A 25,590-nucleotide genomic window follows, 5' to 3' on the forward strand; every position below is an offset into this window, starting at 1 on the left:
TAAAACCAAGGCACGCTCAGCATCTCGGCCCTTTTCTGCTCAGGAACTCAAACCATGTGATCCTGTCCACCATTAAACCATCTTTCCAAGCAGTCTCCGATATTTCTTTTTCCCCACTTGGAGCTGAACCCAGAAGGATATTTCTTCCAACAGTCTCCAAGATCTTCTCAAGAGTCTTCACTTGGAATTCTAGCCAATATTTATAGTCTAAAATTTTGTCAGCCTTTCCTAATTAGTACCTTATAGAAGAACAAATCCTGACCTAATTGATGGATTGGTTGAAGGCTTATAAACTATAAAATCCCACTACGATAAAGACACAGATAAATAAATAAATAAATATATAAATAAATATATAAATAAATAAATAATTTTATTTCTATACCACTCTTCTCCCAAAGGACTCAGGGCAGTGTACAGCCTATTAAAAAACACAAAGACAAATATCAGTTAAAAATAATTAAAATTATTACATAATTCGGCTGAAATTTAAAACCCCAAAAATTTAAAACCCAATTTAAAAATCATTAAATTGATAGCCCGGCTTGGCAGAACAGCAGGGTCTTGAGGGCACAGCGAAATACACGGAGATCAGAGATGTTGCGCATTTCCGGGGGCAGTTCATTCCACAGGGCAGGGGTCCCACAGAGAAGGCCCTCCCCCTGGGTGTCGCCAGCCAATATAACTTGGCAGATGGCACCCTGAGGAGACCCTCTCTGTGGGAGCAAACTGGCCGGTGGGAGGCTGTTTGTGGCAGAAGTCGGTCTCGAAGATACCCAGGTCCTATGCCATGGAGCGCTTTAAAGGTGGTAACCAACATCTTGAACCACACCCGGAAGACCACTGGGAGCCAGTGCAGCTCGCGCAGGAGGGGTGTCACGTGGGCACAACGGGCTGCACCCATAACCACCCGTGCGGCCGCATTCTGGACCAGCTGAAGCCTCCAAGTGCTCTTCAAGGGGAGCCCCATGTAGAGAGCATTACAATAGTCCAGCCGGGAGGTGACAAGGGCGTGAGTGACCGTGCGCAAGGCATCCCGGTCCAGAAAGAGCTGCAACTGGCGAATCAGATGAACCCGATAAAAAGCCCCCCTGGCCACGGGTGTCATATGCTCTTCTAAAGACAGCCGTGCGTCCAGGAGGACGCCCAGATTGCGAGCCCTCTCTGTGGGGGGCAAAGATTCACTCCCAATAGTCAGCGATGGCACCAGCTGACTATATCGTGATGCCGGCAGCCACAGCCACTCAGTCTTGGAAGGGTTGAGTCTGAGCCTATTTCTCCCCATCCATACCCGCACGGCCTCCAGGCAGCGAGACATCACATCAAGGGCATCGTTGGGGTGGTCTGGGGTGGAGATGTACAGCTGAGTATCATCAGCGTACTGATGGACTCTCACCCCAAAACCACGGATGATCTCACCCAGTGGCTTCACATAAATGTTGAAGAGAAGGGGCGAGAGAACCAATCCTTGCGGCACTCCCCATGCGAGGTGCCTTGAGGTCGACTTCTGCCCCCCTGCCAACACAAACTGCGAACGGTCGGAGAGGAAGGAGGAGAACCACCGTAGTACGGTGCCCCCTATTCCTAACCCCCTCAACTGCTGCAGCATGATACCATGGTTGATGGTATCAAAAGCCGCTGAGAGATCTAATAGGACCAGGACAGAGGAGCAACCCCTGTCCCGAGCCCTCCAGAGATCATCCACCAACGCGACCAATGCTGTTTCTGTGCTTACCCCTGCCTGAAGCCCGACTGGTACGGGTTTAGATAGTTTCATCCAGGTGCCGGGGAAGCTGTTGTGCCACCACACTCTCGACAACCTTCACCACAAAACGAAGGTTGGAGACCGGACGGTAGTTAGCTAATTCAGCCGGATCCAGGGAAGGCTTCTTGAGGAGGGGCCTCACCACTGCCTCTTTCAAGGCGGCGGGAAAGGCACCCTCACTCAAGGAAGCACTTATAATCCCCTGGAGCCAGCCTCGTGTAACCTCCCTGTAGGCCAGTACCAACCAGGAGGGACACGGGTCCAATAAACACGTGGCGGCACTAAACTTACCCAGAACCCTGTCCACATCCTCGGGAGCCACAGGATCAAACTCCTCCCAGATAATATTCTCAAGACCTACCCTCGTCTCCTCCCCGGACTCATCCAGTTGGAGTCCAAGCCTTCCTGAATCTGAGTGACTTTATCATGCAGGAATTGCACAGTCCTCAGCACGACCATGCAAGGGATCTTCCCACACACACACACACACACACACACACACACAGAGAGAGAGAAGGGAGTGGGTCACCCTAAACAAAGCGGCTGGGTGGTTCTCTGCAGATGCGATAAGAGTGGAAAAATTGTTAGATTTCGCCACTTTTTCGCCACTAGGTAGGTCTTGATATAAGACCTCACCTGTGTCCAGTCGGAATCGGATTGACTGGTCCTCCAAATGCTCTCTAGGCGTCTTTTCCGACGCTTCATCTCTCTCAGCTCCTTGGAGAACCAAGGAGCCAATTGAGATCGGCATCGGGTTAGAGGCCGCAAAGGCACGAAGCGGTCCAAAGCCCCAGCAGCCGCACTCTCCCAGGCGGCCACCAGTTCTTCGGTCGAGTCAGGAAACGGCCCAAGCTCAGTCAGGAACCTTTCGGGGTCCATCAGGCGCCTGGGACAGAACCATCTGGTCGGTTCTGTCTCCCTGCGGTGGGGGGAAGCGGCTGGGCAGAAAAGATTCAGGGCAGAAAAGATTCTGTTAGGAATTTTGTGTTGCTTCCCTTGGCTGTATTTTAAAATGGGCATACAAGTAATCCTGGTACAATGATGCTAACTGGAACTGGAAACTCCTACATTAAGCAACATGATCATATGTTAAAAATCACATGACTGCACCACTTGGTGATGTCAGTTCCAGTTGCCATCATTAAATGAGGACAACACAAATGTTAAGCAAGGACCTCAATACTATGATTTCCTGCAGGTTTCTCCATTACTTTTGCTTGTGGGAAACTCACAGGGAAGGTTGCAGATCGGGATGGGTTCCACTTACCTTTACTACTGGTTCACAGCGGGAGCATGCGCGTGCAGAAGCTTCTGCGCATGTGCAGATCACCCAAGATGTCATAGCGGGTGGGGGGAGCCTCCCGCCGGTTTTACTACCGGTTCTATAGAACCGGACCGAACCGGGAACAACCCACCACTGTTGCAGATGATGATTATGTGACTACACCCATAACCACAAGGTCAGGTCATTTCTACTTGTTCAGTGATGTCACAAGTTTGAACGGTCATTGAATAAGTGGTTGTTTTATTATTCTTTCTACAAATAAATTAGACAAATGTGATCTTTATATGTCAAATATATTATACTTTTTATTATGTCTTAAACATTTTATCAGAATAAAGAAGTGGGAGTAGGAAGGTATTCTGCTGTTATAATATAGCAATGAAACAGAGAGTTCAGCAGAGACTATCATGTGAACCAATCCAGCACTTCTGTCGTTGCCTTGATGACAAAGGAAAAGGAAAAAGGGGAGGCATTTCTGTATGTTGAATGGTATTTTTCAAGGATTAAGTAAAGACCAAGGTTTATTATTCTATGCATTCATCAAATACACTAATGGAAGAATGAACGTGTCATACCCAGCAGATGGCTTGTGTATTAGATCAGGGCAGGGGTGGGTTCTACTTACCTTTACTACTGGTTCACAACGGGGCCACGCACACATGCTCACTTCGCATGCGCAGAAGCTTCCTGATGACGTCGGGGTCGGTGGGTGGAGCCTCCTACTGGTTTTACTACCAGTTCTTACGAATCGGTCTGAGGCAGGGGCAACCCACCACTGGATCAGGGGTCTCCAACCTCGGCAACTTTAAGACTTGTGAACTTCAACTCCCAGAATTCCTCAGCCGCTTAGCTGGCTGAGGAATTCTGGGAGTTGAAGTTCACAAGTCTTAAAGTTGCCAAGGTTGGAAACCCCTGTATTAGATTATCTTCACCTTCTGCATTTCATTTTTAAAAACTTATCTCCTCTTTTATTGTTCTCTCCCAGAGTCACATATTCTCATTCTCTCTCCCTCTCTCTCTCCTTCCTCCCTCCTTCATGTATTCATTCAAATACATGAATGGCTGTATTTGGCAATTGAATCTAATCATAGTGATTTGTAAACTCTAGGTCTGAATCCAGTCATTGTGAGTTTTTGAACAGATTTCAGTCTAAAAAAATCCCCACACTACTTGCTGTCTAAGTATCTGATGGAGTAGACAGCAGCCTTAAAAAGTTTATACAGATAGTTGGTATACGTTATTTTCTTAAAGATCTTGGCTATGCAAGTAGTTATGTTTTGTGTGAATTGCTATTCACTTTTTCAAAGATGAAAGAGGAATGCATAACTCGAAATTATTTAATGTGGTACAGCGTGACTGAAAATAACATGACATAGATCATTTGTTCTAAATCTAAAAACAATGAGACTACATGCTATAATGGCATAACAGCATAAGATGGAAATTGTAACATTCCCTTTTTTATTCATAAAAATCACATGGTCAACTTTGCCTGTGTTTGCTACAATTTACATATCGTTGCCAAAAAAAAAAAATTATATATTGTGTCCATAAAATTCTTCATGGAGAGTTTATTTTTTATATAGTCATTAATACAATTTTGGGCTTAACAGATTTGTTTAGGCAGGTTGTTTTTCTTTAAGGGTTCTTAAAAATAAATCCATTTGCTTCTTTTGGATCTGTGCTATTAAGAGGTAGTTATCAGAGTTTAATTTTTAAATAAACAGGAACAGATAAGCAAGATTATTAAAATATATATAAACAGAGATCACTGGAATATTTTCAGGCTAAAGCAAAAAGACTTGGAATCCAGTAGACTGTATGATGGGATGGCTTGCTGTTTCCACCGATTACATTTTGTTGCAGTGCATTCAAAACTAAAAAGAAATACCTAAAATCTGACAAAAAGCCTGGAGGTGTCAACTGATTTGAGAAGAATGAATATAAATGCCATGCCAATTTCATACCAGTAGAAAGACTAGCTATGAGGACTGGGGTCAAAGAGAGGTAGTTGCAGCTAGGCTGACTAACTCCAAAGATTTGTTCAAGAACATACACAATGAAAAGCAAATTGCAATAAAAAATTCATGAACCGTAAAATCTAGAATAATGTTGCAAGAAAATGGATTCAACTAGTTTGAATTGGTAGTGCCCCAAACTTAAAACAAGTGAATACAAAATAATTAGTTATTTAGAATACAATAAATCTCTCTTAAGCATCTTGCGTTCTCTTAGGATCTCATCCATTTGGTAAAAGGATGTATCAATAAATTTGTTCATGCCTCTATAAATAAAATTATTTCAACTATCGTGATTGGCAATGATCAGGAAGAGGAACATTCACATTGTAAGTTTCTGTATGTCAAAGTTGCAAAGTTTGGTTCTTTTCCAGTTAGAAGATTAGATTGGTATGCGATGTCTTCCTCTTATTTAAATAATGAGCTACACCTGGATTTCACAAGTCTTGTTTACATGAGATGCTTCAATGGTCATCATTTGGTGCATAAGAAAAACCCAGGAAAGCATCTGTTGCACTGGAACTGCTGGTAGCTAAATCAGGAGTTTGAACAATGGAATTGGGAACAGTTTCCTGAGTGAATTCTGGGTCAAAATGTCGTAGATCAGCTGGCCCAGCCTTAAAAAAAAACAATTATTTTTTTAAGTTTCAGGCAATAACAACAATAAAATAAATAGTTATTCTTAAAACCAGAGGGTGTAGAAGGAGAGAAACACAGCACTTGTTTTAAGATTGAATCCTACTAGTCCGTTCAACTTTGAAATGCTCTTCTGCCATATACTGAGTTGAGTTTATGTTAGGTTATGTTACTTTTTTTCTTTTCACATAAAACACTTTGAAGTCAGTCAAACATTCTTGATTACATACCATGTTTCTGAGACAAAGTGAGAGAAAGTCCCTGGGTTATTTGTCTGGGGTGTCCCAATTATTTTCCATTCACTGGTGGAGAGGAAGGGATATAGGAAAGGAAGCTATTTATTTGTTCTATTTATTTATTAAGAAAATTTATATGGCTTCCCAACTCACTCACAGTGACTCCGGGCATCTCGCAGGAATTAAAAGATTACTATTTGTTTTATTCTACTATTAAATGCATTTTTTCTGAAACATACAGTACATTTAGCACTATGTGTAATTAGATTCTTAATTACCATAGTTCTAATAGGCAAACTGAGTAAACTCTGCTTTCTCCAAGCCATCCTTCACCCAGCAACAATTTCCAGTTTTTCTTTAAAGGCAAATTGCAGTATCCAAAGACAAAATGTAAATCATGTGAATTGGCTCAATATTTCACGTGTCAGGAAAATCCATAACAAATGATAAAACGTAGATCCATAATCCCTGAAAATGCACCCAGAATGGTTAGCTTTTTCTAATATTTCTTCACAATTTCACAAAGATTGCCTACGGCACAATAAACCACTTACCACATTAGGATCAAATGGAGGAGTGATCTTCTTATTATACAAATCATCCCAGTTTATTGGAGCGAAGAACATATGGTTCTTTATTTCAAGCTGTAAAAAGTAAAATAAAGATGAGCTGCTATTTGCCAGAAGGATTTCCAAAACTGTGCTGTGCTTATGTTTATGCCTAGCTGCAATGAATCATTGATCTAAATTTACTTACTGTAAATGGTTTCCTAAAATACATTTGCTAATTGTAAAGATAAACAATTGTAAATTGTTATACAGAGGCTAATTGTACCAAACATGTACACAATTAAACCCTGGTATGAACTCAGGCTCAAGCCTACTCAGTAATAATAAGAGCAGTAAGCTGTCAGTGTTCCTCCCATAGGTTATCAAAAAACCAGACCACTAGAGAAACAACAGAAGCGCCCTCTTCTCAAGTGTTCTGTCTCTGTATTGCGAAGATGTATGAAGCAAAAGCTCAATGCTTACAAATTGTCGGGAAAATCCCCAGTCAATTCCCAATCCTCAATCCCTTCAAATCCCCATCCTTCTGGTAACTCCCAGATTCCATCAGGCTCCTAAGATGGACCATTCTAATAGGTTCCTTGCTTTGGCTCGACACAGTTTGGAACTGGAGGGGGATGGAGCCTTCAGTCAAAACATCATTCCTAGCTGATGAGTCAACCACATTCCACATTGCACTGATGGATGCATTACTTGGAACCTGACACTGTCTGTCTGTCTGTCTGTCTGTCTGTCTGTATATCTATTTATCTCTGTACATCAGAGTTGTCATTTTTTGTGGATTCACAAATGGAGGCTAGGGACTTACATGCTTTTTTAGGTAATGGACGTTGAAATCACCCTAAAACATATTTCTTGAAGACTCTCTCTCTCATCAGCCCTAAAGTCCAGGAGCCCACAAAGAGCTATTGAGGCAATCAGGACACCCTAACTTGTGTCTGCAGCAGTAGGCCTACCTTGTGTCTATAGCACAACCTAACATACAAGCACTTGGAACTAGTCACCTCAATTGACTCAGAATTCTTTAGGGATTTCATAAACTTCACCTTCTAACACCACCCTAAAGTAAATTCATTACTTTAAAAGTGGCACAACTTTCTGAGCACACATTTAACTGTTTGCACATGTATGCTTACAAACTCTCAAACAGTATATTAACAATAATTTAAGAAGCAGCATAATGTACAAAATTATGCTGAAAAGTACATTGAGATATAAATGTAGATGCAGAAGTACATTAAGTGTGCAATGGAAATGCCCATTAGTTTTCCTTGTTCTGTATACTATATGCCCACCCTTAAAATTGATATAGCAAAATATGAAAGTTTCCATTAACCTACTGAATATATAGCCCATTCTAATCTACTCCTTGTACTGCTTAAATTCCAAATTGTCTAGTTTTTTGTGGGTTTTTTTTTTTTTTTTTTTTATTTATATGCCGCCCTTCTCCGGAGACTCAGGGCGGCTTACAATGCATTAAGCAATAGCCTTCATACTTTTGTATATTTATACAAAGTCAGCTTATTGCCCCCACAAACTGGGTCCTCATTTAACCTACCTTAGAAAGGATGGAAGGCTGAGTCAACCTTGAGCCTGGTAAGATTCGAACCTGCAGAAATTGCAGGCAGCTGTGTTAATAACAGGGTGCATTAAGCCACTGTACTACCAAGGCTCTTTTTATTAAAGTTATTTAAGTTGTTTCTATTGCATATTTATTAAACAGCAAACTGTACAGTACTTGTAGCAATCCAAAATGCAGAAATTATATTTTATGAAAATAAAAAAAAAACTGTGCTGGATGAAAGTGAAGATTAGTGGAGATGCCTTGATCAAAGAGTAGCAGTAATGGGACAGAATAAATAACAGAAATAGTGAAAAGAGGTATGAAATCTTACACACACTGCTACAAATTTAAAATACTGCCAAGTAGGATCAAGTTTTTAGCAGGACAAGATGCCTGGGGTTCCAAGAATAAGCAATTATCACATACAAAATCAGTCTTGGCTCCAAGCCTCTTCTTCTGATCTTTATGAAGAAGTCCTTGTAGGATATCACAAGCTGCTATGGTCTTGGTTCCTTGAATTTGAAGTGGTTTGTGCAGGATATTCTCATACATCTGTGACATATCCCGGCTGTAAAATGGAGGCTGACAGTAAAAATAGGAAAAGGTCAATAGCATAAAGTACAGTGTAAATTTGTATCATGTTTAGATAAAATGCAATTCATGCTGTTTTTTGTATAAGTTTAATGGAAGAAATGTATGCTATTATAGTTTGTTTAAAATAAATTACTGAATAAACAATTCAAAAGTTGGACTACCATATTTATCTGAAATGGTATAGGGTTTCCTGCCTAAGTAGGGGGTTGGACTAAAAGACCTCCAAGGTCCCTTCCAACTTCTCTTCTCTTCCTCTTTCTATTCATTGTAGGTGAAAAATGCAGGGCAACCACTAGGGTCGTGCTGAGGATTTTGTGCAATTCCTGCATGATAAAGTCGCTCGGATTCGGGATGGCTTGGACTCCGATTGGATGAGTCCACAGGAGGAGACCAGGGCAGGTCTTGAGAATGTTATCTGGGAGGAGTTTGATCCTGTGACTCCCGAGGATGTGGACAGGGTTCTGGGTAAGATTAGTGCCACCACGTGTTTATTGGACCCGTGTCCCTCCTGGTTGGTACTGGCCTCCAGGGAGGTTACACAAGGCTGGCTCCAGGGGATTATAGGTGCTTCTCTGAGCAAGGGTGCCTTTACTGCCACCTTGAAAGAGGCGGTAGTGAGGCCCCTCCTCAAGAAGCCTTCCCTGGACCTGGCTGAATTAGCCAACTATTGTCCAGTCTCCAACCTTCGTTTTGTGGCGAAGGTTGTTGAGAGCGTGGTGGCACGACAACTTCCCCAGCACCTGGATGAAGCTATGTATCTAGACCTGTACCAGTCGGGCTTCAGGCAGGGGTACAGCACAGAAACGGCATTGGTCGCGTTGGTGGATGATCTCTGGAGGGCTCGGGACAGGGGTTGCTCCTCTGTCCTAGTCCTATTAGATCTCTCAGCGGCTTTTGATACCATCAACCATGGTATCATGCTGCAGCAGTTGAGGGGGTTAGGAATAGGGGGCACCGTTTTGCAGTGGTTCTCCTCCTTCCTCTCCGACCGCTCGCAGTTTGTGTTGGCAGGGGGACAGAGGTCGACCTCGAGGCGTCTCGCATGGGGAGTGCCGCAAGGGTCGGTCCTCTCGCCCCTCCTGTTCAACATTTATGTGAAGCCGCTGGGTGAGATCATCCGTGGTTTTGGGGTGAAGTGTCATCTGTATGCTGATGATACTCAGCTGTACATCTCCACCCCAGACCACCCCAACGATGCCCTTGATGTGATGTCTCGTTGCCTGGAGGCCGTGCGGGTCTGGATGGGGAGGAACAGGCTCAGACTCAACCCCTCCAAGACCGAGTGGCTGTGGCTTCCGGCGCTCCGATATAGTCAGCTGGTGCCATCACTGACTATCGGGGGTGAATCTTTGCCCCCCACGGAGAGGTCTCGCAATCTGGGTGTCCTCCTGGATGCACGGCTGTCTTTAGAAGAGCATATGATGGCCGTGGCCAGGGGGGCCTTTTATCAGGTTCGCCTGATCCGCCAGTTGCAGCCCTTTCTGGACCAGGACGCCCTGCGCACGGTAACTCATGCTCTTGTTACTTCCCGGTTGGACTATTGTAATGCTCTCTACATGGGGCTCCCCTTGAAGAGCACTTGGAGGCTCCAACTGGTCCAGAATGCGGCCGCGTGGGTGGTTATGGGCACCCCTCCTGCGCGAGCTGCACTGGCTCCCAGTGGTCTTCCGGGTGCGATTCAAGGTGTTGGTTACCACCTTTAAAGTGCTCCATGGCATAGGACCAGGGTACCTCCGAGACCGTCTCCTGCCACCAATAGCCTCCCACCGACCAGTTCGCTCCCACAGAGAGGGTCTCCTCAAGGTGCCATCAGCTAAGTTATGTCGGCTGGCGACACCCAGGGGGAGGGCCTTCTCTGTTGGAGCCCCAGCCCTGTGGAACGAACTGCCCCTGGAAATACGTAAGAACTCTGACCTCCGGGTGTTTTGCTGCGCACTGAAGACCCTGTTGTTCTGCCAGGCCGGACTATCAACATAATAGTTTTAAATTGGGGTATTTAAATTTTTTGGGGTTTTAAATCTGAGCCAATTTATTTAATTATTTTAAATTTTAAATTGCTGTTTGTCTGTGTTTTTAAATAGGCTGTACACCACCCTGAGTTCTTCGGGAGAAGGGCGGTATAGAAATAAAATTGTTGTTGTTGTTGTTGTTGTTGTTGTTGTTGTTGTTGTTGTTGTTATTATTATTATTATTATTATTATTATTATTATTATTATTATTATTATTATTATTATTAGATGGTAGCAAATGTTTACAGGAAAAGCGCAAAAGCTGTATGTTTACAGTTTAAGTTTGATAGCCCTAAAGAATGGTAAGATTAAATGTGTGTGCTCCACAATTAGTTCAGTTGTATTCATATAAACTGAGCCAATCCTACTTCCAAACATACAATCATCAGCATGCTGACAGACTTAACATATGCAAGAACTCAGGCACACTTTAATTAATTGATCAATTGAGCACCTGGCAAATGATTTGAAGACACTGTTATCCATATTCTACCTATGCTGGAATATGATAAACTTGGCTAATTATATTAGCATACAGGGATAAGCAGCACTAGATAGGGTTCTAATAACACTCTAAGTCTGTGTTTCTCAACCTTGGCAACATGAAGATGTGTGGACTTCAATTCCCAGAATTCTCTAGCTAGGCTGGCTAGAGAATCCTGGAAGTTGAAGTCCAGACATCTTAAACTTCCAAGGTTGAGAAATAGCGTGCTATGGAATTGAGCATCATATATATTTTCCAATATTGCCATTCTAATTAAGCAGACTGATAGGCTTTGATATTGTCTCCCAAACCTGATTATATTTCTTGTCCCTTTGTCCGAAGCAATCAGCTTTATTTATACATTAGGATGAAAAGCCATTCCCAAGTCATTTTAGTCTCCACTTCAGAAGCAAAACTTACCAAGCCAAATAGCATTTCATAAAGCACAGATCCAAGGCACCACCAGTCAACAGTTCGGTCATAAGGCTGCTTTTTAAGCACTTCTGGAGCCAAGTACTGTTAAATATGTAGAAATTTTAATAACAATATATCATTATATACACAAAACACCAGATAAAGGATTGCAATTACTTTCACAATTTTTTTTCTTTATTGGAAGTAATAAGAAAATGTATGTATGTAAGTGATAATTTCATCTATATGAGTATTTCTTAAAGTGTTCCCTGAGGACCCCTGAGGACCTCCCTGAAATCACCCTCAGAAGTCTGTGAGATAAAAATTTGAAGATATTTGCAAAAATTTAAAACAATGCCTCTCTTCTCATTGTTACTTTTTATTTGTTAAAAATATGAGTTTTTCATATTTTTTTAATTAATGTTAATATCTAATGGCTTGAATACTACCATGTTTCCCCAAAAATAAGAGCCGATCTTATTTTCTTTTAGGCCCCAAAATAAATGCTAGGGCTTATTTTGGGGGAAACATGATTTAAGGGTGATCAGCCTGGCTAGGCGCCCCATCTCCTGGCGCACACACAAGAGTCACCAAGCGCACGGGGACTGATGGTATCTGGCATCAGCTGCAGTCCGCAGGACCCTTGGTTGGTACACTCTGGGGCTGCACAGAGCAGAAAGCACGGAGCAGAAGGCAGGTGATACCAACACACCGCATGGACTGCAGGCAAGCCAAGAGGCGCAAAGATGAGCCTCCTGCAGCCAGCCGCTGCTCTGGCTCACCTCTATTCAGCTTGCCCATGGCCCACTCAGCAAGTCCATATCACTTGCCTCCCCACCATGCCTCTGTCTCTGTCTGCTGCCAATGTTGCTGCACAAAGACAAGCCAGCCGTAGCTACCCACCACTCCGGCCACCCTCCGCTTGGCTTTCCTGCAGCCCACATAGTGCATCTGGATTGCCTGCCTCCCCCACCTTTGCTTCCGCCTGCTGCTTGCGCAGATACTCAACTCACCTGTGCTGCGCGGGCTGCGACTACTGCCAGACACCTTCAGCCCACTTGCGCTCACTCCTCCTATGCTGGCCAGGCCCAACCCCCTTCACTAGGGCTTATTTTGGGGGTAGGGTTTATATTATGTGCACATGTAAAAAACGGGTTGGGGCTTATTTTTGGAATAGGTCATATTTTTGGGGAAACACTATTAATTTACATGATTCAATAAATAAATATTCTACATGCATCAATTTTAATTTTTGATAGAATAAATATCAATAAATATAACCCATTGACACAGGCTCTTTTGGGATCCTCCATAATTTTTAAAAGTAGGACAGGTTCTTGAATGTAAAAAAATTATGAAACACAATATCATACTTCTGGTGTGCCACAAAAAGTAGATGTTGTTTCTTCTGGCTCCATTCCTTCTTTGCAAAGTCCAAAATCTGTCAGAACAATGTGACCCTGAAGGATTAGAGACAAATTTCAATCTTCTTGGTGTATTTCAAAATAGACAACAAAACAAACAGGCTTTTCTATTCTGGAGCGGGTAACATTTTCCTTTGTTCTTTTAGTAATATTTTTATCAAACATAACCCAGGCAACTGTGGGTCCTGAGCAGAAGTCCACAAGCAAAATATTAGTTACTAAAAACTAGCAACTTGCACCGCAACTCAGAAGCAATAACTGGGGAAAGCCTGGGCCACCATTTCACAAGTCACTTCTCACACATCACATGCTCTTAATTATACATCTCTCACACTTGACACGGCATGCAAATGTTTCATCATAAACTACTGGAAACTAGAGAGGTTAGACATTATTAAACCTGGTCTCTCTTAACCGTGGCAATTGTAAATTACAATTGTAATTTTCTCCACACACTAATACTAATAACATACCTGAGAATCCAAAAGAATATTTTCAGGTTTCAAGTCCCTTTAAAAAAAAAAAAACAAAGGAGAAAAAGGAATTGATGTTTATATGGTACAGCAGGGACAGACAGAAGCCAGATCTATATCTCTTGCAGCAACATATAGATTCCCGTTCAGCCATCCCAAATGCAGTGCTGCGACAAAGAAACCTTAAGACAGCCTGCCTAGCTTTCAAACTTCTTGAATATATCCTTAATGTATTTTTTCAATATGCTAGACTTCAATTCCCATAATTCCTATGCAACATGATCACATCATCTGAGGGATACCAAGCTGGGGAAGACTATTTTAAAATGATTGTTAAGTTCCAAATTTATCATTTTCAACTAATGATTTCAATTCACTCAGATGTCCATCTTGTGGTAAAATGATAGTCTCTATTGGAGCCAGAGATGAAATCTACTTACCTTCCTTACCGGTTCGGAACAGCACACACATGCACACACAGACCCTCTGCGCATGCACAAAACCTGCACATGCACAGAGGGTAAAAAACACATTACTTTCTGGTTAAAACCAGGAAGTAACAACACCCGGACAGGTGGACGGAGCCTTGTGTCACCATTGCTACCGGTTCTCTGAACCACCTGCCACAATCGCTACCGGATTGCCCGATTTGATCTGAACCGGGAGCATGCTGTCTGCTTGCTCTCTGTCTTTCTCTCTCCCTCTCTGTCAGATTTTTATTCCTGGCAATTGCCTAGACAAGTCCCATTGGGTTTTTGGCAAGATTTCAGAATTTGTCATTTCCTTCTTCCTAGAACTGAGACAGTCACTACCCCAAGGTCACTAAGCTGGTTTCATGCCTAAAACAGGACTAGAACTCCCAGTCTCCCAGGTTCTGGTCTGATACCTTAACTACTATACCTGTGATGGTTAACCTTTTCCAAAAGCATGCCAAAAGCATGTGCGCACACCCATAATGTAATGCATGTGCGACCCCCCCACATGCCTCGCATCCACACTCCGTGTGCACCCTACCCCTGCATGTGTGCGTGACCCTGTGCATGTGTGCACAACCCCATGCATGCACGAGTGACTCCTGCGCATATGCCCCACCCCCCACGCATGCGCATGCATCTCCTGCATGCACCCATCCCTCCGCACATGCGCAGCAGAGATCCATAAACCAGCTGGCTGGCAGAAGGTGCGCGTTCATGTGGGGTGGAGCTGAGCTGGGGCGATGCTCACGTGCCCACAGAGAGGGCTCTGCATGCCACCTATGGCACACGTGCCATAGGTTCGCCATCATGGCACTATACTAAACTGGCTCTGTATGGCATGTTCTTAGATATCCAATATAGTAACACTTGGATTTGTCAGAGAGTCTTGGAGGCTTTTCTAGGACAAATATATTTCTAAATAAATGCCAAAATCTCAGCGAAACTAGCTCCATTTTATTTTGCTCACAAGCAGCCAAACCTACCTATTCTGTTATTTCACATATTGATATGTTTTGCAGCAATTAATAGGATCACTACCTGCTCTGATGCCAATATATTTTACCTGTATATGATATTCAGTGAGTGAAGGTAGCCAACCGCACTGGCCATTTCTGCTGCATAGAAGCGAGCTCGAGGTTCACGGAAACAGCGCTCCCTTTGTAGGTGGAAGAATAACTAGAAACAGAGAGATAAAAACTTAGGAAAGAAGCACAGTGTTTCATAAACCCTCTTTTTATTTAACAGAATCGAGAGATAGCAATAGCACTTAGACTTATATACCGCTTCATAGCGTTTTACAGCCCTCTCTAAGCAGTTTACAGAGTCAGCATATTGCCCCCAACAATCTGGGTCCAGTATCATACACCCTGCCCAAACAATTTTTGCATTTTCATTTAGGCATTCCCACTTGTAAAGCTGGAAGAATTATTTTCCCCACTTTTTAATGAATAGATTTTACTTTCATTAGTAACTTTTAATATCTTGGGGAGTATCAATATTCACCTAGGGAAAGACTAGAGCCTAGTTCCTAGTCCAGCACGTTAACCACTCTACCTTGATGGCTGTAATTTTAATGTATTCTTTATTATGAGTTTGGTTGTTCTTTTCATTGTAAACTGCTTCAAGATGCTTTGACATAGGAAATGTCAAATTCACATTTGTTGTAATATACAGCACATATATTGTAAATAATGATGATAATGATAAATATTATTTATGCAGCCCGAGTTATATAACTGCCTAATTTTAACACAATTTCATAGGAAACTGCTCCAGTATTTTATAAAGGTAGTTCTCGACTTATGACTGATCACTTGGTGACCTTTTGATGTTATGACAGACTCTCCCAAAGATACAACCTGGTTCTGAATGTCTGACAGCCACTACCTCTGCAGTCACGTGACTGCATTTTGGGTGCTTGGCAACCTCTCCCCATTTATGGCCATTTTCAGCATCATGCAGTCATGTGACCATTATTTGTGTCATTTTTGATGAAAACTGACATTTATTTCTAGGTTTTGGCAAAAACACTCCAGAGTGAACATTAGTGTCACTTAATGACCACAGCATTAGTTTGATGATTGCAGTGTTTGCTTTACGGCCACCATGTTCACTTTATGACTGCTATGAAAAAGGATGCAAAAGTTGGTGACCTTCTTTATGGCCATCACAACTTATGACCATAATTCCAGGCTCAATTAAGGTTGTAAGTCAAGGATTTTTTTCAGTTTTAGTCTTCTGTCCAAGGTTGATTCAGTTATCATCCAGCCATGCACTGAATCATTCATAGGAGTGAAGGAGAAAATGTCAATGTAGTCTAGTTTGAAAACGAAATCTGCCAATGATGCTAGGATTTGTGAAAAAGAGCACCGACAGATACTTGCCTCTCCTCCATTTACATAATCCAGTACAAAGTAGAGTTTCTCCTTAGTCTGGAAAGAATAGTGGAGCCCCACGAGGAAAGGATGTTTCACATTCTTCAGGAGCACATTGCGTTCTGCCATTATGTGGTTTTGCTATCAAGAGCCAAGAAAGACAAAAATGCAAATATGCAAGTTAGTTTTTTTAAAAAAAGATGTAGCAAAAAGAACTACAGAAATTGAAAATGAAATCTGCCAATGATGTTAGGATTTGTGAAAAAGGAGGAGGAATCACTCAAATATTTTTACTTGCTACTTTCGGATGTCAAATAGTATCTTTAGCAGAGAGTGGGTTTTTTTAAAGAGACTGTAGAAAGGAAGAAAAGGAGTTAATGTAGCTTCTATGGCTTCTATGGCTTTTTTTTTTTTAGCTATAAATTGAATGTATTAGAGGAATCCACTAAAGGCATGTGAATGACATGGCTCTCAAGCCAAGTACTGTGCAATCTGCCAGCTATTGATAAGGTTCTATATGCCAACTCACTTTTCCTCCATATTGTTGTCAGAGGCTTAAAAACAGAACAGAAGAAAAGTATACAGGAAAGTCCATTCTTTCTGATATGGAAGGTTAAGAAGAAAGTGGAGGGCAAATCTGGTTTCTGGTGGTTGTTGATGGTTTTTTTGGGGGGTGGTGGTGGCTTGCAATGTGCTATCACTGGATGGTAACATAAGAACATGAAGGATCATTCCAGTAACAAATTCAGGCATTTTCTTATGCATGTATGGACCAGGTTCCTAACTGGATCAGAAGATAGTAGCATAAAATAGTTCCTAAAGCCTAGAAACTATTCTCATATATTGCTACTAAATTCTTTATAGAAATATACACATGCAAGCATATGTCTACCAACATGACTGTTGCACATGCTAAAATATAATCAATATCTGTCATTTTGTTAAAAAAAGATCATACTATAGAGCAGGAGTGTCAAATTCATGTCATGATGTGATGTATCGGGACCTTTTTCCCCTTCACTAAACCGGGAGTGGGCATGGCCGGTGCGTGACGCATCCAGCCCATGGGCCGGGAGTTTGACAGCCCGACTATAGAGGAAGACAGAAGTAGCAAAATATTTTGTACTCAATGTAAACAAAATATATTTCAAACTTACCTCTTTTTTCTTAAGGATGGACTTTTTCTGCAAAACTTTTATAGCATAGAATCTTCCATCAGACTTGTGTTTGGACAAAAGGACCTGCAGTGGAAATGAGAGACCAAGAAGCTTCCACTGCTATCAACTTTCAACTATCCCAGTTGGCCTGTTTTAGAAGCACAATGCTAACAATCCAAAAAATCTATGTGATATATGTTAACAGCACAAGAAATATAAAATGCTGAAAAGAGTTTGTTTCCTCTAATCATACCAAAAGGAGACGTCTGTTCTGTGGGGAAAAATTATTCACCGCTTTCATAGTTAAGAGTGTCTTTCAGATTTCCCCCCCCCCTTTTCTTTTTGAGTAAAAAAGGAATCTTCTCACCCAGTTCCATTCACTGTTAATTTACACTACTCCTGTACTTTCTTTGTTGCCTCAGCTGTCCCAGCTTCATGGCAGCCATTTTTGGATGCCTCTTCTCATTGTGAAGGAGAGGGAAAAGAACCTAGGGTCAAGCAGGTGAGATTGCGGCTCTCCGCGACCTGCAGGGCACCCCTCTTTTCTTCACCACCCCTCCAGGGTGGCTTTAACTCCTTTCGGAGCCCTCTAACATAGAGAACTCGGTGTGGCAGCGCAGAGACCCACTCCTCATGTCACCGTGACATCACCAGAAGTCCCCAGATAATCTCTCATACCCAGTTCACCTTGCAGTTTAACTATTGCAATATACCAGTACTCTACTTGAGGCTGCCCTTGAGGACCATATAGAAGCTTCAATTGATCCAGAATTAGTATCAACAGTGATGGTCTAGATTCATCAAACCTGGATGGTTTGATTAAACAATACAATCTACTGAGACCCCAGGAGTGCATCTTCTCTGTAGCAGTGCCTGCCCTCTGGAACAAGGTTCTCCCCATGATCTGGATGGTCTTTACCCTATTGGTATTTCAAAGTGCTGTGAAGACTTGGCTTTCACCCAGGCCTCTTGAAGGTCCTTTCTGGGCAGAAAGTGAGAAATTAGAGTAATCTGGTAGACATTGTAGGAGGAAAGCTGAGTTAGTCTATTGTGGCAAAAAATAATAAATAAATCAGAAGTCTGGTAGCACCTTTTCTAACAAATTTTATTAAAAGGCATAAGCTTGAGATGCATCTGATGAAATGAACTGCTACTCATGAAAGCTTATGCCTTTTAATACACTTCATTAGTCAGAAAAAATGCTATCAGACTCCTGATAATAATCTCAGTGAACCCAAGCTGGCAGCAACAATAAAACCATTTCACTGGAGTATTGATCTTCTAGGAGATCAATAATACTCTGAGAGAAATAGACGATTGAAATGCCTAGGTCAAACACCGTCATCACCACTCCTAAAATGCCTGTCTGAGTTATCAGAACTAATTTGAAATACAGAACAAAGGATCTTAAACCAGAGAGTTCTCAGTGTTAAAGTGCCTACGGAACTTTCCATCCTTTTATCCTCCTGAGCCAAATAGAATTGGATCCTTTTTTCAAATCAAATCTTTATTGTCATTGTAGATCAGCTTAAGGTGGCTGGGATAGAAACAATTAATTTTTAAAAAAGCTAAAAGATATAAAAACAGTACACACAAGATAAGGAAGGTGGGGTACACAGCATTAAAAGGGATAACAGATTTATCAGAGTATAATTTAAAAGAAAATAAAAAAGATATATATCTTTTACCTTTTTAAATTACTAATTGTTTGTATTCTACCCTTATTGTGTCCCACCCTTATTGGCAAATAAATTTAATAAATTAGTAAAACAATGAAAGATGTCTTTAGGCAATTTCAGAGGTCTTCTGGGGATGTGAGAAGCAACATAATAAGAACGTGTCCCTCAAAAATGATTGGTAAAATATTTATACATCATTGCAAATAATATACAAGGATGAACCAAGAGGTACATTTTTAGACATTTTGAAATTCTTTGATGTTTTAAAGATATACTCTCATCTGAATTTCCTTTAATATAGTGGCAATCTGAAAGATTAGGAGCCGCAAATAGTGCTTTGTGCCTTGTTATATGGAATAGCTTCACTGAAATGCCAATCATCAAAATCATTAGTAGCAGAAGCAAATTCACTGCTGCTTCTTCTTCTTCTTCTTCTTCTTCTTTTTTTTTTGGTAAATATGGAAGCAGGTTTGGCTTGAGGCAATTTTCTATGAGCAGTTGAAAAATAAATTATATTCCTGCCCATTCACTCTCATTATTTTTTACAACATTTATATAGTGTTCATACAACTCTAGGTGTTATGAGTTAAAATTGGTTTATTTTATTACTGAAGAAAAAAAATTCCCAGAAGCACTTTCTGCCCTGTTTTGCAGGGAATAATTTAATAGTAAGCATTTCTTATGAATAAATAATCAAGAAGTTCCTATGTTTCACGCATACAAAATATATGGCCTAAGGGATCCACCTCACTGTGCCTTATGATTGGACTATTCTGACTGGGAAAATAGCATGTGCAAATGCTACATTAATTCCCAAAGGTCAAAAGCCATGAATGAAAAGCTATTTGGATCAACAAGCAGTCCACAAGAAAACTTCCCAAACTAGGTTACTTACTTTCCCAAAGCTTCCTTTGCCAATTATTTTTAGGAAGTCAAAATCAGTTGGCCTGGCACTATTAGGGGGAAAAAAAGACAAAATAAATACATGAAAGACTTTCTTCTGTATCAGTTAGAACTTTCTCCTCTATTCTAAATCAATCATAATACATTTTTGTAATGTGGATGATAAAATGGATCTACAAAGGCTGACAAGTTTAGAGTTATATTTTACTTTAATTTCCGTCCCAGTGTCATTCAATCCATGAGGGTCCAGGACTCAAGGCACAATAATTCTTTCTACTAACAACCCCCCCCCCGCAACCCAATAGTTTCTCACTTTCTCATAAACTGTTGCTGTAGTCTGTCAAATGGTTACCCTGATATGGGTGCTCTCCTGCCCAAAAGCAAACAAAGAAGTTCAGGACATAGAGACTTACTTTCAACTGTGAAGGTGAACATGTATGTTTTATTGGCTGAGATGTATAGGTTTTATTGTCTGTGAGCTATTACAATGCAATTCCAAGGTCAAAAATAATAACGAAGCCCACTATTGGGCTCCAAGTAACCTTTGTGTAAAATATTAACACAGTTAACCTTTTCCTCAAGGCTGTAATTTCATTCTGCCTGTAGCCCTCCCCATCATTCGGATGTAGTGTGGTCCCTTGCACATATTTACTACCAATGAATTATTAGCAGCCTATAAGAGAAGGTTTTACTGGAGCTTGAAATAACTAATCTTATATTATGGAATGGAACAGGACAGGAATAGGAATAGGAATAGGAATAGGAATAGGAATAGGAATAGGAATAGGAATAGGAATAGGAATAGGAATAGGAATAGGAATAGGAATAGGAATAGGAATAGGAATAGAACAGAGTTGGAAGGGACCTTGGAGGTCTTCTAGTCCAACCCCCTGCTTAGGCAGGAAACCTTATACCATTTCGGACAAATGGTTATCCAATCCCTTCTTTAAAACTTCCTGTGTTGGAGCATTCACAACTTCTGGAGGCAGGTTGTTCCACTGATTAATTGTTCTAACTGTCAGGAAATTTCTCCTTAGTTCTAGATTCTCCTTTTTTTTTTTTTTATTTGATTTATATGCCGCCCTTCTCCGGAGACTCAGGGCGGCTTACAATGTGCTCAGCAATAGCCTTCATCCTTTTGTATATTTATACAAAGTCAGTTTATTGCCCCCACAACTGGGTCCTCAATTTACCTACCTTAGAAAGGATGGAAGGCTGAGTCAACCTTGAGCCTTGGCGAGATTCGAACCTGCAGTAATTGCAGGCAGCTGGTCTTAATAACCAGCTTAATAACAGGATGCCTTAGACCACTGTACTACCAAGGCTCTTGATTAGTTTCCATACATTGCTTCTTGTCCTGCCTTCGGGTGTTTTGGAGAAGAGGTTGACTCCTTCTTCTTTGTGGCAGCCCCTGAGATATTGGAACATTGCTATCATGTCACCCCAGTCCTTCTTTTCATGAAACTAGACTCTAATTCTATAATACAGAAGGAAAAGCATCCATTTCTTTGAATTCCATAGTGCTATGAATGGTCATTTCCATGGTCTTACTTGGGATTAGCAGATGGTCCAAGGTTGATATTGTCACTTGGTGATGAAGGCTGTAGATAGAAAACAAAAAGTCATGAAGTTGAGTAAGAATTATTTACAGGGACACTTTAACCAGCAATTATTTGTTTAGTGACCGTTTGAAGTTACAATACACTGAAAAATGTGACTTACTACCGGTCTTCATACTTACAACCATCATAACATCCCCATGGTCACATGAGTAAAATTTGCATGCCTGGCATGTATTGCAGCATCCCAGGATCATGGGATTGCTACTTTCCCAGCTAGCTTCCGGGAGCAAAGTCAATGGGAGAAGCTGAATTTGCTTAAGGACCACATTACTCACTTAACAACTGCAGTGATTTGCTTAACAACCATGGCAAAAAAGGTCATAAAATCACTTAACCACTGCCTTGATAAACAATGGAAATTCTGGTCCCAATGAAATTCTGTGGTCATAAATCGAGGACCACCTGTACACTGGCCAATGCTGCCACATCTATGAATAAAAGACAAAAGCTACCTAATTGCAAGGAGTGGTAAATTTGCAGAGAAACCCATACCAGGATAACCCAGCAGTCTCCCCAACTTTGTGTTCTCTAGATGTGTTGCGTCTCAGCTCCCATAATCACTAGCCAGACAACAAATCCAAAGGGACCAGAGGTGGGTTGCAGCAGGTTCTGACCAGTTCTGGAGAACCGGTAGCGGAAATTTTGAGTAGTTTGGAGAACCGGTAGTAAAAATTCTGATTGGCCCTGCCCCCCTCTATTCTCTGCCTCCCAAGTCCAGCTGATCGGGAGGAAATGGGGATTTTGCAATAACCTTCCCCTGGAGTGGGGTGGGAATGGAGATTTTACAGTATCCTTCCACTGCCATGCCCACCAAGCCACGTCCACCAAGCCATGCCACACCCACCAAGCTACACCCACAGAACCGGTAGTAAAAAATTTTGAAACCCACCACTGAAAGGGACCACATTTGGACAGGCTGGCCTGTGATGGATGAAACTATGTAAATTGTAATTTTTCTCTTGGCTGATCTAAGACACTTTGAGAAACTTTGCCTCATTTTCTCTTTGTTCAAAATTGTCCCATCTCCAATACTTTTAACGAAGATCTCAGCTCTTACCTGGCTAATGTGCTCTGGGCTTCTGGAATGGTCCATTAAAACAGCTACTCTTTCAGCACTGAGGGTTAAAAAGACAATGATTAACTGAGAAAAGTGGAACAAGACTGAGACACTGAGACTCCACCATTACGTCACAGTTCTCATTTAAACCCTGGGGGGTTAATTTGGCTGCCATAGTGAAGAAATAAAACTTCTTATTAAACCCATATCCCAACAAAGCCAGTACAGAGCTGTTATTTGTGATAACAGTTGGAATGGCATTTAGCCATTTCCTGTCCTATTTTAAGTGAGGATTAATTAAAACCTTGTCAGCAAATTAATCTGTTTTTTCCTGCTTTTATCACAGAATACTTAGAATTGTAGAGACAATTTGTATACTTTACACACTTTTACAATTAAAGCTGTAATTAGATCTTTCAATGTCTTTTTGAAGTTTTCAGAGCCATCGCTTTACTATTTCCCCACCCAAAATCCACCTCCAAGTTGCAATTAGACCTTAATAGATACTCCTGTTGTACATTTCTCCTCCTTATTCTCTGTGAAATTATTAGCAGACTACATTGAAGGAATGACATTTTGTAACAAGGAAGGATTATCTTCATATATACACATACACAGTATACACACCCTGCAAACTCTGATTCCTAACATTTTGGAGCAAACTCCCACAAACCAAACATGAGATGTTTTCAGACGTAATGCTCCCCACCTCGTTTAGCAAAGGCCAAAAAAAAAAAATCATTTGGCAGCTCCATGCTGGCATCTCTCCTTATTTCTTAAAAGCAATGACATTAAATAAAAGCACCACATTTCAAAATACCCCCTACAGACCCCAGAGTTAAGTTTCATTTTCAGATATCTTAGTTAAGTCCCTTACTTACATCTGCCTGACAAAAAGATCTCCTTAGAAGCGGAGAAGTGTAACAAAGCCATATTGAGTAACAAATCCCAGTTTGTGCAAGTCGTGGTTCCCTCTGCATCATGCCTGTGCCAGTCGGCTCAATTCACTGCTTATTCCTGGTAGGAGGGCATCCTCAGGCTGAGTTTTAAAGGAACAGCACCCCATTGACGGAAAGAAACAGATACTCACTAGGAGCAGAGCCTGGAACCGGAGGCCTTGATGGTCTGTTCCAACTTCTCTCGACCTTGTTTTATGAAATCTACAGAAAAAGGGAGTGGGGAAGTAGGGAGGAGGAGTGGAAGTTAGCAAACTAAATAGACGCTTCAGGTGGCAATGCGATCACCAGAAATATACACAGAGGCACATTTGTTCTACAGTGACCTTGCCTTTCTCATGCGCCTATCCATAAGTCAAAGTAAGCAGTCTTCATGAGAAGCAGAGGCAGACGTGTTTGCTCTAAGAAGGCATTTCAAACCTTACTCAGAGAACAATGCAGAAACAAATTCTGAAACCAGGAAGAGATGAAGAGTCCTAGAAGCAGTAGCCTCCAGCCTCCCTTTCCCAGAATACTACCAGAACCGCCCTGCTACAGAACACACGATAGAAGAGCCACTCTTGAATGCACATATCCTGTGCCTCTCAAACTTTCCAAACATTCTGTGAACACAAATGGAGCAATATAAGACCACCAACCCAGTGGTGGGATCCTCCCGGTTTAACAACCGGTTTGGTGATTGCGGCTTTGTGCGCATGTGCGTACTTTGCGCACGTGCATGCCTGACGCACGCTGCGTGCGCATGCACAGTTTGAAAAAATTTTCATTTCCACGTTTCTTTGGAGGAGAAACACAGCTGAGGTGTGGCCATCTGCTCTGCTGCGCGAATCAGCCGAGAAGATAAAGGTAGGAAAATAGCATGGATAGGAAGGTGGGCCCATCTGATTGTCGGGGCAAACTGGCTCGCTCCCAGCTGATCATCAGAGCTACCGGTTCACCCAAACCGGTAGGATCCCACCCCTGCACCAATCCCTTTATTTTAAAAGGTGATAACAAGTCAGTGGACAATTCCCCAATCAGATAAATGTTTGTATTGCTGGAATACAGGTAGTCCTTGATTTACGACTGTAATTGACCCCAAAGTTTAGGTTGCTAAGTGAGACATTTAAGCAAGTTTCCCCCCATTTTATGACTTTTCTTGCCATAGTTGTTAAGTGAATCATTGCAGTTGTTAATAACCCGGTTGTGAAGTGAATGTGGCTTCCTTCATTGATTTTGCTTTCAGGTGGTTGCAAAAAGAGTTCACATAATCCTTGGACACTGCAACTTTCATAAATATGAACCAGTTGCCAAGCATCCGAATTTGGGTCACGTGAACATGGGGATGCTGCAATGGCGAAAGTGTGAAAAATGGTCATAAATCACTTTTTTTCAGTGATGCTGTAACTTCGAACAGTCACTAAATGAACTGTTGTAAGCTAAGGACTACATTTACACAGATTTTTCTAAGCTCCCTTTTAAGATAAAGACAGCTGACAATATAGCAGACATTAGAAATAAGAAAATCAACAGTCTTGGTAATATACTGTCATGTTTTAATAAAAGCGGTCATTTCCAGTTTGCTATGACCACCATGCATGCCAGTTGGGTGGCATCTTGCGTCTTCTGTTCATGAATAATGGTTGAGGTTTGTTTTTGCTTTAAAGTTGGTTAGAAAATAAACAATAGGCATCGAACAAAATAAGCCAATGTCACAGCTGTTGACAACAGATACACAGGGTGTGTGCAGAAACGCTCCAAAAAGATTTGGGATATTGATTGAATCTCTGGAAATAATCTAATCCAGTTTGGGCTGCTTCTTCCTCTATAAATGCATCTTGAGCAAGATATTCTAAATATGGAACCCCGTTTCTCCATTGCCTTACATAGCTGTCACGTTACTCCGGTATTATGGTTT

General features: G+C 41.5%; 1 protein-coding gene across 3 annotated transcripts in view; it reads right to left on the reverse strand.

The window, feature by feature from the left end:
• Nucleotides 1-4,369: 4,369 nt before the first annotated feature.
• SGK2 (serum/glucocorticoid regulated kinase 2) overlaps nt 4,370-25,590 on the reverse strand; it is a 40,037-nt gene continuing 18,816 nt past the window's right edge. For 2 of the 3 annotated variants that reach the window (XM_034413982.3, XM_034413981.2), the window contains exons 2-14: nt 23,828-23,897; nt 22,738-22,795; nt 21,610-21,659; nt 20,051-20,108; nt 17,477-17,560; nt 16,329-16,460; nt 15,008-15,120; nt 13,469-13,505; nt 12,945-13,031; nt 11,578-11,673; nt 8,497-8,652; nt 6,495-6,584; nt 4,370-5,685 (exon numbers count right to left, since the gene is read on the reverse strand). In XM_034413982.3, the coding sequence (XP_034269873.1) occupies nt 5,533-5,685; nt 6,495-6,584; nt 8,497-8,652; nt 11,578-11,673; nt 12,945-13,031; nt 13,469-13,505; nt 15,008-15,120; nt 16,329-16,460; nt 17,477-17,560; nt 20,051-20,108; nt 21,610-21,659; nt 22,738-22,773 (1,092 nt within the window). In that variant the 5' untranslated portion in view covers nt 22,774-22,795; nt 23,828-23,897 and the 3' untranslated portion in view covers nt 4,370-5,532. Of the gene's footprint in view, nt 5,686-6,494; nt 6,585-8,496; nt 8,653-11,577; nt 11,674-12,944; nt 13,032-13,468; nt 13,506-15,007; nt 15,121-16,328; nt 16,461-17,476; nt 17,561-20,050; nt 20,109-21,609; nt 21,660-22,737; nt 22,796-23,618; nt 23,898-25,590 lie in introns of those variants that run through there. The other variant, XM_034413983.2, reaches the window with a different exon arrangement.

This window comes from Pantherophis guttatus, chromosome 3 (genome assembly GCF_059756535.1).
Source record: "Pantherophis guttatus breed Tessera chromosome 3, ASM5975653v1, whole genome shotgun sequence".
In the NCBI taxonomy this organism is placed as follows: domain Eukaryota; kingdom Metazoa; phylum Chordata; class Lepidosauria; order Squamata; family Colubridae; genus Pantherophis; species Pantherophis guttatus.